General features: G+C 45.0%; 1 protein-coding gene across 1 annotated transcript in view; it reads left to right on the top strand.

Moving 5' to 3' along the window:
• MAN2A1 (mannosidase alpha class 2A member 1) overlaps nt 1-13,415 on the top strand; it is a 207,732-nt gene that overhangs the window by 23,254 nt on the left and 171,063 nt on the right. The window contains exon 3 of the mRNA XM_075932033.1: nt 11,769-11,913. Within this exon, the coding sequence (XP_075788148.1) occupies nt 11,769-11,913 (145 nt within the window). The remainder of the gene's footprint in view (nt 1-11,768; nt 11,914-13,415) is intronic.

Here is a 13,415-nt window from a genome sequence, read left to right as displayed (position 1 = left end):
TTTGTGGTCTTCAGTTACCTTAGGTGGTTCATAGAAGTTACCGTAGGAGAATCATAGAAGTTCGTTAAAGCTCTAGGGTTAGCAGGCTGCTCTTACCTTTTTTTCTTCCATAGATGATAGGACGTACAGTGCAGTTTGTCAGACTGCATAGTTAATAATACATTGTTGAACATACGGCATGCTTGGCCATCTATCCAGTATTGAAGCATCTGGAATCAAGTGTCTTTCTCCACCAGGCTGGTATTAAAATAACCACCTGCCCACCCAACAGCATACCATTGTTGATGATATGAGTTTGAAGAATGTGGATGAGTTTGAGTAACAGATCAAAAACAGTGTATTTGTGATATTTAGAATGGGACTCATCTGGATGCAAACTTACTTGATATGAATTAGAGCAGAAGGTGTTTGGGGCCCAGCTGACTTGGTAAAGACCCTTGGTGCTTATCAACACCTTTCTTTTATGTTGAGGAGTGTTAGGTTCCTTTTATGTCTCTGCTCAATTTCCTCATTCCACCAGAATATTGAGGAAAATTGGGCAAGACTAAGCCCACATGGCCTGAGACACACTTGCTTGAACACGGCAGGCTGTTTTTCAAAGATGCTGGCTCTGTCCAGAGATCAGCCATTCTTTTTCCCCTTTAACTCAGCTCCCTTGGACCCAGTAGTCCGGTAGGGTGGTGTGTCTGTATCCAAAATCCTTTTTCTAATAGCATGGTTGTTTAGGTCCTATGCAAAATGCCCTGTTCTTATGAGGAAATCAAGATAGTTCTGTAGTAATACAAAAGTCCTTTCACTAAGAAATGTCCTGATGAAATACAGTTCTTAAGTCTAAGTAGAGATTTTGACTTGGCTCCGTTTGGTTCCAGTTAGCATTAATAGACATAGGAGAAAGTAATTGATATAACTGCAGTTGCCATAATATAAGTATTTCACAATTTATAAGTCGTTTAATGTCTTTACTTTCAAAATCCCTCTGAGGTTCCCATTCCTCATTTTACAGATAGGGACTGAAGAAAAGAGAGACTAAATGACTTGCCAAGATCACACAGGAAATATGTGCTAGAGGAAGGACTTGAACTTGTAACTCTCAAGTCCTAGGTTCGGGTTCTATCCCCTGAACCATCCTTCTATTCTGCTATTCCTGTCAATTGTAGAGATTTACATAGATACTCTTTTGCCTGTCCTATTGCTGTGAAGGACAGAATTTTTGGTGAAACCATATTTAATGGATCGTAGACTTCTTTCCTCCTCACAAGCGCACTGACCTTTGATTAATTAAAACTGGTGTCAATTACCTTTGGCAAGAGGTCTTAGAGATGCAATTCCAGACAGCCTGGTGAATCTTGAACCATATTTCACAAAGTGGTATTTGGCCTTCATACCAATATCTGACACAAGTGCTATTTGACTTTCATCTGAATAAGCTAATACCAAAGCCTGACTCTTTTTTTTTTTTTCCCTTCATAGAGCCTCATCCTATTCCGGAGAGGCAAAATTAATCACCCTTTATGTTAGAATAACTTAAATTAAGCCAACCAGACACTGGCTTTGAAAAAAAATTAGTTGTCAAGCAGTATTGGCTCAATTGGTCATCTAAAAGGATGACTGTTTTAAAAGGATGTAGTTTCTGTTTATCCTTAACTGAAATCTTTAGGGTGTTGCGTGCCATTTGAGTCACACCTATCTTAATTTTATCTTCTTGAGAATTCATGTTGATTATATGAATTTTGGGAGGACTGTGATTTAGTCAGGGTAATTGGGGCTCCTCAGTCACATTTTCCAGGATGTCATTGGGGCTTGTGGGGACAATTCCATGTAGAAGAGAAAAGTGGATATTACATATGGTGACTCTTGTTCTCGAGCGGCATTCTGTCTGAAGTAACACTTACAGTTCCCCCTTTTTGGGGGCTCATTACCAAAGTGGCTTCTGGTCACAGAGATGTGGAAGATCTCCTAAGAGGGATGTTGTATTTATGCGTGTGCTTGCATGTCAGGGAAGTGACTCCTGCAATGTACAGAATGGATGCAATCCAGTTGCAAAATAAGTTGAAATAGGTAAGTCAGCTTCTCTTTTAGATTTTCAGGCATGTTACCCAGGAACTAAGTAACAAGATTAAATTAAAACTAGGATCTGATTGGAGTTTGTTCCCAACACCAGAAGAACGGGTTCCCCCAACACTGTATCTATCACCAGAGGATATTTGCCCAATGAAAACACAACTCGGGTATAAATTTAACCAATTTATTAAAAGAATTTGGAACAGTGCTGTAAAGGAGTCTGTCGGGGCACCCACTGGCACCCCGTGCTCTCCGCCTGAGTCTCGTGCTCCCCTCACCCAGCGGCTCGCCGTCTGGCGTCCCCAGTCAACTGTCCTCTTGGCCCGGGGGGCCCCTTTAACACCAGGAGTCTCCAGGCTTCCCGTAGCAGGGAGAGGGGGGTCCGGGCCCCCCCCTCTCACGGACCCCAGCCCAGGGCCCTAAGGACTCAGAACCCTCAGGCTCCCTTCGCCTGCTCTGGGCTGCTTCCTCTCCCTGCCCCACTGTCTCGCCGATGCGGGGGGCTTACCTCCGCAGTTCGGGTTCCGCCTTCCCTCAGGCCTCCATGTCCTGCCTTTTAAATCTCCGTGCCGCCCCCTGTATGTGGGTCTACTTCCGGCGGGGCAGCACACCCGCCATCTGGTGCCGCCCCCCCCGCGTGACGTCAGGCGTGGTCTCGGCGGGTGCAGGCGCGTTGCCGCTGCCGCGGCCTAGGAGCACCTATTATCTTCCTTGTGGTCATCGACTGGGAGATGCGCAGAGCCGCTGAGGGCAGATGAAGGGGAGTGCTGTGGGGACCGACTGCTTGGCTTGAGGACTGCGACTTCGCGGATGACCTGGCACTTCTCGTGCATGATCAGCAGGACATCCAAGAAAAGACCGACATTGTTGACCGGACAGCCAGAAGCGTTGGGCTCAGAATTCACTCTGGCAAATCCAAAGTGATGAAACTGAGGACAACTAACACCGATAAAACCACCGTCATGGATGAAGAGTTAGAGGAAGTAAATGACTTCAGGTATCTCAGCAGTTACATCTTGATGGACAGCAACATCGATAAAGAGATTGCCACTAGAATTGCCCTGGCAGCGCAAGCCTTCCAAAAGATTAACAACATTTGGAAGTCGTCACTGTTGCAGACCAGGACTAAACTGAAGATCTGTAGGTCGAACGCGTGCTCAGTCCTGCTGTATACCGTAGAGACTCGGAGGACTAACAAGAAGATTGAGAGCAGACTCAGAGGCTTTGAAGGACAGTGCCTTCGTCGTATCCTCAGAGTCCGCTGGGAACAGCATGTTACCAACAAGGAGATAAGCCAATGCACTGGCATCAACAATGTTGTGGATGAGATTAAGCAGAGATGGCTGGGGCATGTCCTTCAGATGAGCGAAACAAGACTCCCTCATATGGTACTCAGGTGGACTCCACCTGGAAAGCGTAAAAGAGGGAGGTCATTGGGCACCTGGAAGAGGACATGAAAAGGAAGGGCACAACCTGGGAAGAAGTTAGCTGGTTTTCCCAGGACTGTGAAGGCTGGAGAAGATTCGTTGGCGCCTTATGCTCCATCAGGAGCAAAGAGGACGACTACTACTACTACTACTACTAATAAATCACTGCCAACAGGCAGTATTTTTTTTTTTTTTTTGTGAGACACGACTAGACGAGCCATACACATGCTGTAAGCCATAGAGGTGAGGCTATGTGGACTTATTTTCTGTGCTGAGGGACATTTAGCTTTTACCTGCTTATATAGTCCTCAACGGTATGGTGAATGCTTCAGTTAAGTTTATTCTCACAATACCCTTGTGAAATAGAGGCCAGCTGAGTGCATCAACACCAGGGTGCAGTGGCATCCAGTGTCTTGGATGTGTCCTCAGTAGCTTTTAATGTGTTAGTTCATTCATAGTTGTCCTCCACGTGTAAAGGCCTTAGTGCAGTTATAGCAGAACAATGAATCTTTCCATAGTCCTGATACTTCTTTTAGGTCTTGATGTTTTACTCTTGTTGGGGCATAGTTTGTTGGTACAAGGGATGTTAAAATGCATTTATTTAGGTAAATGTGTAACTGCTGAGATCTACAGCAGCTATACGTTTACATGCAGTGGGAGGGGGCAGCTCCACAGGAGCCACTTTTGCTGCAGGAGTAGGTGGGGTGGAATAAGAAGCGCCTCCATGGGGGCCGGTACATATGGGGAGCCGGCTTAAAAGCTGGTTCCTGCCTGTCCTGCCCACACTGCTGCCTCTGTATCAGAGGCAGCAGCGGAGAGTGGGGGCAGGCGGCTCCCTGGGAACCAGTGGTTATTGGAGCTAGCTTAAAAGCTGTCTTCTCCATGCTGCTTCCTTTAACAGAGGCAGCAGGATGTGTGCATGGAACCGTGAAGGTTAACAGGCTCATTGTGATGATTAACCATGAACAGTAAACTTCTGATAATCTGGCACCTTTAGGACCATGGGGCTGCTGGATTATCAGATATGCCGGACTATCGGAAGGGGAGGCTATGAGGGAGGGGTCTGTGGTAGAGTGGGGGGGGGGGGATGCGCCTCTTGGCACTGCGGGACCAACCCAGCAGCACCCCAGCTACTGTGTCTCAGACTTCCCCGAGTCAGCCGCTGCTGAAACTGACCAGCGGCTGACTCCGGGAAGCCTGGGGCAGAGCAGCTGGGGTGCTGCCGGGTTGGTCCCGCAGCGCTGAGGGGCAGCCAAGGGGACCAACCTGGCAGCACCACAGCTGCTCTGCCCCAGGCGTCCCCAAGTCAACTGCTGCTGAAACTGACCAGTGGCTGACTCGGGAAAGCCGGGGGCAGAGCAGCTCCAATTGTCCGGCTGCCCAGAGCACTTCTGGGTACCAGATGGTGCCGGACCATCAGGAGTGCCGGACCACTGGAGTTTTACTGTACACGTTTACACTTTCGCACCCCTTGTTGGTACTGTAGAGTATTCCTTTTGCTTGTAATAGAAGCACATATTTTGAGACACAGATGAAAGGTCCTGGTTCTGTTCTAACCCCAGAGTCTTGAATCAGTTTCTCTTTCTAGAAAAATAATTTAGATGAGTTCTTGGAGACTTTGAAGGACGTGTTTACATTAGCTTTTTTCCTAAAAAAAATTCCTGCTCTTGCTATCACTAAATATAGATCGGCATATCAACCTCAAAGTTGTTTAATTGCTCAAGAGTTGTGGACAATTCACTGTTGTTAAAATGTTGTCTGCTGCTGGTTGTGAGATCAAGGAATAACAAGGAACAATTTCTATCAGAATTGCTTCTGTAGTATCAATATTGTGAAATTTTAGGTAACGAGTCCAGTGCAGACTAGGCTAACGGCTCATCCCTTGTGCAGACAGTTTTACAACAGTAAACCAATCCATTTAACTGGTTTCTCTACTCTTGCTGGTGTTCATAAATTACATAATATACTGCAGCATATAAAATGAGAATCTTGCTGTGGTCAGCAGAAACTCAGCTGTCTTTCTTTTATTTTAAGATGGAAAAAATAATAAACCTTTTTGAGTAGGGATGTAAAATCCTGTTAGATCAGTTCAATGTTATGTTTAGCTGGTTAACTGCTTAAATGGGAGCGGGCAGAGGCTGTTCCAGCCTGGCAACGCTGGGGTGCACTCCTGTCTGCAGTGTGGTGGGTTCAACAAGTAGGAGTGTTCCCCTTCCCCTGCCATGGATGGGGCGGGGGTGTGCTCTGGGCACACAGCCTTGCCACAGACTGGGACTGCTCCAGTCTGGCTGAAGTATCCCCCCTTCCAATGGTACTGAGGACCTGGCTGGGTTGGAGCAGCTCTGGGCTCACATCAGGCAGGGGGGCTGCTCCAGCCCAGCTGGGCCACCACTAAACCATTGACATCCCTACTTTTGAGTGATCAAGATCTTGCTGCCAGCAGATCTTTACTGGTGAAATCCTGGCCTAATGTAGATGTCAAACTTCTGAAATGGTAAAACTTAACAGCAAATAGTCCTGTAGCACCTTAGAGACTAACAAAAAATGTAGATGGTATCATGAGCTTTCCTGGGCAAAGCCTACTTCTTCAGATGAATGGAGTTAAAGGGTCCAGGGTACAAATAAATAGTACAGAAAGAGGGGAGGGAAAGAGAGGGGAAAAATGTTGTCAATTAGACTGAGTGTCTATGCTAAATGGACATAATCTTTCTATCCAAGTGCAAAAAGATGGACATCGTACCCAAAAGTATCCCTTTGATATATATGGTCATGCCAATTTTCTTCCACTATTTGATCTGAGGAAGTGGGTCTGGCCCAGGAAAGTTCATCACCTAATAAACCATCTTGTAAGTCTTTAAAGTGCTGCATAGTCCTGTCTTTTAACCTCCTTTAGCATGAAACAATAGAGGCCTCTAAGTATTTTAAGTACCTGGTGCTTAGCTTTTTATGTCCTTAGGGTGTGAAATGTAGCAGCCCGTTTTTAAGCCCAAAGTTAAGGACTTTGTTTAAACGTCTATTCAAGGTGTCAAACTTGTAAATGAAACCAAGTTCTGCAGCTTCTCTGTCCAGCTGGCTTTTGAAATTGCTTGTCACTTTTAGATCCATTAGTGAGTGCCCAGACAAGTTGTTCCCCAACAGGTTTGAAATGTTCCCTAACAGGTGTCTGTGTTACCATTTCAATTATCTGTTTTGTGTCCATTAATCCTTTTTTGTAGAGACTGTCCAGTTTGGCCAATATACATGGAATAGGGGCATTGCTGGCATTGATCACATTGGTGGATGTGCAGTTATATGAGCCTTTGATGTGGTGGCTTATGTGGTTAGGGCCTGTGATGTCGTTTGTACAGATGTGTGGACAGAGTTGGCACTGGAGTTTATTTCAGGGGTGGGTTCCAAGATGAGTAGGATGTAGGTGTGCTGGGTGGTTGCTGGAAAGAATTTGTTTGAGGTTGGGGAGTAATAGAGAGGTAACCGTGTTAGTCTGATCTTGCTAAAACAAAAGGAAAAACTATGTAGCACTTTAAAGACTAACAAGATGGTTTAATAGGTGATGAGCTTTTGTGGGCCAGACCCACTTCCTCAGATCTTGGTTGTCTGTAGGCAAGGATTGGCCTGTCCCCCAAGGCCTGTGAGAATAAGGGATCATTTTCCAGGATAGGTCATAGATTGTTGTTAATGCACTGGAGAGGCAAGTTGGGGGCTATAGCTGATGACCAGTAGTGTTCTGTTGTTGGCTTTGTTGGGCCTATCCTGAAGAAGCTGATGCCTGGGTACTTGTCTGGCTCTGTCAATCTGTTTTTTCACTTCTCTGGGAGGATGTTTCAGTTTTAATAATGCTCTATATAGATCCTATAGATGTTTGTGTTTGTCTGTGGGATTGGAGCAAATCTGGTTGTATCTTAGGTTGCTTGACTGTAAACAATATGGGAAATGTGTTTTGGATGGAAGCTAGAGGCATGTAATGGTCAGTAGGTTTCCAGTATAAGATGGTGGAAATGTGTCCGTTGTGTAAATTGTACTGTAGTGTCAAGGAAGTGGATCTCTTGTGTGGTCTGGTCCAGGCTAAGGTTGATGGTGGCGAGGAAGTTGTTGAAATCCCTGTGGAATTATTCAGAAGTCTCCTTCCTGTCGGTCCATATGATGAAAATGTCATCAATGTAGTGTAAGCACAATAAGAGTGCTGGGAGGCGAGAGCGGAGCAAATGTTGTTTGAGGTTAGCCATCAAAGTTGTTGGCATATTGTGAGTCCATGTAGGTGCCCATGGCTGTTGCACTGACTTGAAGATATAAATTGCCCCCAAATTGGAAATAGTTGTGGGTGAGGACAAAGTCACAGAGCTCTGTAACCATGTATGCAGTGGCATCATTATTAGGCATAGTGTTCCTGAGAGCCGCTAATCTGTCATCCTGTAAAATGCTGGTATAAAGAGCTTTTACATTCATGGTGGCTAGGATGGTGTTTTCAGGAAGATTACTGATGTAATTGGTGTTGTCTTGAAGATAGCATAGGGTCTGAGAAGAGAGTCAATATATCCAGATCAGGGGTTCCCAAACTTTTTGACACGGGGACCAGTAAATCCATTCACGAGCTTTTGGAGGACCGGTAACATTCATTTCATAATTTCATATTAATTAAGCAAATAATGAATATTCAAATTAGTTGTTTCTGGTCCTCCCAAAACCCCCAGTGCCAGCTTTAGCAAAGCTTTTGCTATAGTTACCCACAATATTTTTGCCAGCAAGTTAAGGAATATGGATTGGATAAATGTTGTGTAAGACAGAAAGCTGCTAGACCAGGGTTTCCCAAACTTTTTACTTTAGTTGGAACCCTTTTTTTTTTGTACTGTTTTTTGCAGGCCAAAAATATAAACACATAGAAAACAAACTGAGAAAATACCAGACATAAAACATGTCCGGTGTCTTCTCATTACGTAAGCTTTATTATTATTAGATGTATCAGTTTGTACTTTCTAACTACCTGGCTGGTAAATGTGCTCAGGCTGCACGAGTGTGTCTACCAGCCAGCCAGCCGGTTCGCAACTACTCGGGGGGTGGGGTGTGTGTGTGGGGGGAGGCACGGCACAATAGAATTCCCGGGGCCGGATTCACTCGTTCTTTGTGGGCGGGGGGAGAGAGGCAGCGCCTTGAGATCTGCATATGGCTGTGTCAGTCCCGCTCTCTGCCGGCCGATTTGCTCCCCCACCCCGCTCCCCTTGCTGTGCCTCCGGCCAGCCCCACTTCCCCCAACCCCCTCCTAGCGAGCCAGTTCTCCCCCGCTTCTCCTCCCAATCTCCCTTGGCCAGTCCTACTGCCCACATCCAGACCTCCTTCCAGCGGCTGCTTCCTTCCCCCCTCCCCCATCTTCCCCGGCCAGCTCCCTACCCTGACCTCGTGCCCACTTGCAGCCCTGCTTCCGTCTGTCCCCCGATCTCTCCCGGCCCTGCTTCCAGTGGCGGCGGCTGCTTCTCCCCTACTTGTCCTCCTGATCTCCCCCGGCCAGCTCCCTGGCCAGCTCTGCTTCCGTCAGCTGATCTCCCCCCCCATTTCCCCGTCCTGCCCCGATTCCCACACCCAGTGCTGCTTCCAGTGGTCAGCTCTCCCCTCCTCCTCCTGACCTCCCCTATCTACGCCTCTGCTGGGAGCCGGAACATCCGGCTGCAGATTCTGCCCAGGCCGGCCGCGGGCTTGGGGGACCCGGCGCCACATTTGGGAGCCTGGAATACCCCAGAAACCATGCTGAGGCCTGGTATGTTTTTCCTGTGGCCCGGTACTGGGCCGCGGCCCATAGTTTGGGAACCACTGATCAAGATAATCCTGCTATAAGAGTGCCAATGACTGAGATTGGGATTTCCAGGTTTGTGGGTCTTAGGTTGCAGGCAGAAAACTTCTGGTCTGGGACTCCGGGGTCAGGGTAGGGGAGTTTGTGTAGATTTGGTCCTGAATTGTAGGTGGTTTAGGGGTGGGGTTTTTTTGGTATATTTTAGGGGGATCAGAGGAGAGAAGCCTGTAGAATCTGATGTTGGAGAGTTTTCTGGCAGCCTCTTACACATAATCTGTTCTGTTCATGATGACTACAGCACCCCTTTTGTCAGCTGTGTACAGCATTGCGTTCTGCATGGCTGAGATTATATGTTAAATGTTGTTGTTTGTTGACAGTGTCAGCCTGGGCACGTTTGTGGAAGCAATCGATGTAGAAGTCGAGGCTCTTCTTATGGCAGTCAGTTTTTTTTCAGTTAGACTAACACAGCTGCCCCCCCGAAACTTTTGAAATGGAATTCTATCTCTGATTGTTCAGTGACAAGTCAGTTTTCTCTAAATTGATAGCAACTTTCTGGTCTTTTTTGAGCATTGCTGTATAATTGTGTGTGTGCTATGTAAACATTCATCCTATAACTTTTTTCTGAGATGCGATAAAACTGTAGGATTAGCAAATATAATTACAACTTTTCAGTGTAGCATATTTCTATAATTTTAGGCATGTAAAGCAACTTAAATCTGTGAGCTAGAAGAAAATTGATTTGATGTGCACTCAGACACACTAACATATTGTTATGTAGTTTGATCTCCATAGATTGGTGTTAATGCCAAAATCTGAAATCCTTGCTCAGTTTTTGCCCTTTACCTTTTAGATTGCCTCAGGATAAGATTACTTGGTGATTGCCTATTCTTTAATGGGTTTTCCAACTTTAATTTTTTTACAACAAAAATTACTTCATCTTTGGGAATGAGGGACTGAAGCCTGATCCCATCCAAGCCTTGCTGCCCTTTCTAGAGTGTATGTGTAAGTCGAGGAGGGAAGAGCAGGCAAAACTAATGCCTTGGGCTCAAAGGCCTATAATCTGAAACCCTCAGACTTTGACTTTGGCAAAGGCTCAGGCTTTAGCATAGGGTGGCAGGGCTCGAGCTTTGGCTTCAGGCCTAATCAAGTCTAAACCAACCCCGATGACCCCATTAAAAGGAGGCTGTGACCCATTTTCAGGTCCTGACAGATCTTTTAAAAAGCTTTGGTCAAATCCAAGGAACTGGGGACTTGGCCCAAAATTAACAGGATGTTAATCTTCTGTGTATGATTTTTTAAAAATCTGCCTCTTAATGGTCTGTTAACTTTTTTGGTACTGCGGCAATATAAAACTAAAGTTTTATGGATAATGGCACTTTCACAGAGTGCTTGACAGATATTGACCTGATTAACTACATATACTTTTAAATTTTGTATTTCATTGTGAAATATGGGATTTCAGTTCGGCTGTTTTTGGAAGGTTTTCTTTTCAGAATTTGAAACCATACATTTACATATTCAGATAATATTATATTTGGTCTTCCTAGATCTATTCCTTCAGTAATATGGAACATATAAAGTTACTTTTTTTTAGGGTGGGCGTTAGAAATTAACAGTTCTGTATTTTTTTTAAAGTAGTTTGAAAATAAAAAATAGGTGGAGCCATGGTTACCCAAACCCTAATTAGCAAAGTCCGATATAATTACTGTAATGAAATATGACTTCAACATAAGATTTTCTCCATGTGAAAATGTCCATTAGTGTGCAAGTTGTGCAGGCACCTCAACTTAGAGAGTTTTATTTACTGCAAGCTCAGTTACTTGAATAAACTTCCATATCTCTTGTTTGGCCTTGAGCTGGTATTTTACTAAGGAAGATCAGCTACAGAAGCAGTGTTAATCATATCAGCCAACAAAGATGTTTCCTGTATTTTTGACTGGACTGGGCCTATTGTCTCCTCTCTTCCCCCCCCACCCCCCGTGTTTGGTGTCTTTGTAGTTTCTTTACCTCAGCTTCACACCACACTTGCCCTCAGACCTTTCTTATGTCCCTTTTCTGATTTTTTTTGTCCCCTCACTTTTTACATTCCATTGACTTTGTTTGAATTCCTTAACAGATTTTTCCCCTCACCCCGCCTATCTCCTGACCCCAAAATTGGGGAACTGGTCTGTTGGCTTGTGTATATATGCTCCTTTTCCCTACTCTTTTTCTTGGCAGTTTAGATTGTAAGTTCTTTGGGGCAGGGACTGTCATACTGCTGCCTATATGTACAGTGCTCAATACAATTAACCCTTAATCTTAGTTGGTCCCCAGGCATTGTCATACTAAGCATTTGTGCTTCTGTAAATCAGATTGGTCTTTAGTTGCCCATTTAAAAAATATTTTGAAGAGCAAAAGCCAGCACTGAATTTGAATTTTTAATGAACACAGCATTTTTTTTTTAGTATGGAATTGTGCACTGTATCTGAATTCATGCTGTACATTCCTTTTACCCATTTTAGATGTTGGATGTCTATGATATTCTTCCTTTCGATAATCCAGATGGTGGAGCTTGGAAACAAGGATTTGATATCACATACAATGAAAATGAATGGGATGATGAACCTCTTCAAGTGTTTGTTGTGCCTCATTCACATAATGACCCAGGTAATACACTGTCATATGGATTTGAAATCTCGGTATTTATCAGCTTAAGGTATGTCTGATTTCAGCCTTCTTTTGGTGTTAAGGTTTGGGCTTTCCCGAATCATTCTGCCTAGTGTATTAGGTATTGATTCACCAAAGCATTTGAGCACGTGCCAATATAGCTCATTGTCCTGGTTTGGAACTACTCAGGTGCTTAATTATTTGCTGGATCAGAGCCTTAGCGGTGACATTTTGCATTGGAGTGTATTGTGGAATTTCTAGATGCTCCTGCTATTAAGTCAAATGGAACTACTATACATTACTGCGTTAAACCAGTTCATTTTAATAAGACTTTTTTTACCAGCATGTGGAATCAGAAAAAAGTCAACTTGTGATAATTGATTTCTTTAATACAAGTTACCAGTAATAATAGGCTTGTATCTTTAGAAGCTGATGTTATATAGGAGAATCTAAATTTCTATCATTTTCTTCCTCATTGCTCTCACTAAAATGGATAGCAAATGTAATCCTTCCTTCCCCCCAAGAAGAGTTCATGTTTCTTATGACTAAGTGAGGTTAAAAGTGTCATAGATCTATAATGTTTATATCTGTGGTCTTGCACCTTTTTAAACCACAAGTTCACTTTTTCAATTTAAGTGCAATGTAAGTTCTACCTCAAACCCAAATACCCTTGCCCCACTTCCCTTCCTGCCCCTTCTTTGAAGCCCTGCTTTTCTTCCACCCCTTCTGCAAGGCCTCACCCTACTCACTCCGACCCCCATCCTCACTCACTTGCACCAGGCCGGGGTAGAGAGTTGGGGTGCAGGCTCTGGTTTTGGGCCAAGGGGTTTGGAGTGTGGGAGGGGCTCGTGGTTTAGCCCAGGGAGGGAGATTTGGGTCCAGGAGGGTTTTCAGGGTGTAAGCTCTGGGAAGGAGTTTGGGTGCGGGGGACTCATGTCTGGGGCAGGAGGTTGGGTGTAGGTGGTGGTTCAAGGCTGGGACAGGGATTCCGGGCTGGGTGCTGTTTAACTGAGACTGCTTCCAGGTGGTGGAGCAGTGGGGGTAAGGTAAACTTACTCCTGCACTGGCCCTGTATCACTCCTGAAAGCAGCTGGCATGTACAGAAGTGGCTCCATGGCACCATGTGCTGCTTCTCATCTACAGGCACTGAGCCTACAGCTTCTGCTGGTCACTGTTCCCCATTATTAATAAATGGGAGCTGCAGGAGTAGTGTCTGCAGGCAAGGACAGCATGTGGAAACCCTCTGCCATACCTTTCTCAGGTGCTGCAAGGACATGCCAATCACTTCGAGGAGCAGCAATTACCAGATAATTAGTCCAGCCACGACAGGTTAGGTATTTCAGAACACACTGCTCAAAGAATTACATTTAAGCATAAGAGAAATGAAAACTATGAAATGCATAGAACAGTCAAAAACACACTTTGCAAGCAGTAAAAGGAGTAATAACAATCCTCCCACGTGTGTTGGGTCAGGAGATGAGAGCAAAGGATAGTGTGTGTTT

The sequence above is a fragment of the Pelodiscus sinensis genome, chromosome 6 (genome assembly GCF_049634645.1).
Source record: "Pelodiscus sinensis isolate JC-2024 chromosome 6, ASM4963464v1, whole genome shotgun sequence".
NCBI classification, from domain to species: domain Eukaryota; kingdom Metazoa; phylum Chordata; order Testudines; family Trionychidae; genus Pelodiscus; species Pelodiscus sinensis.
The sequence above is the reverse complement of the archived record's forward strand: the minus strand, read 5'-3'. Positions and strand labels throughout refer to the sequence as shown.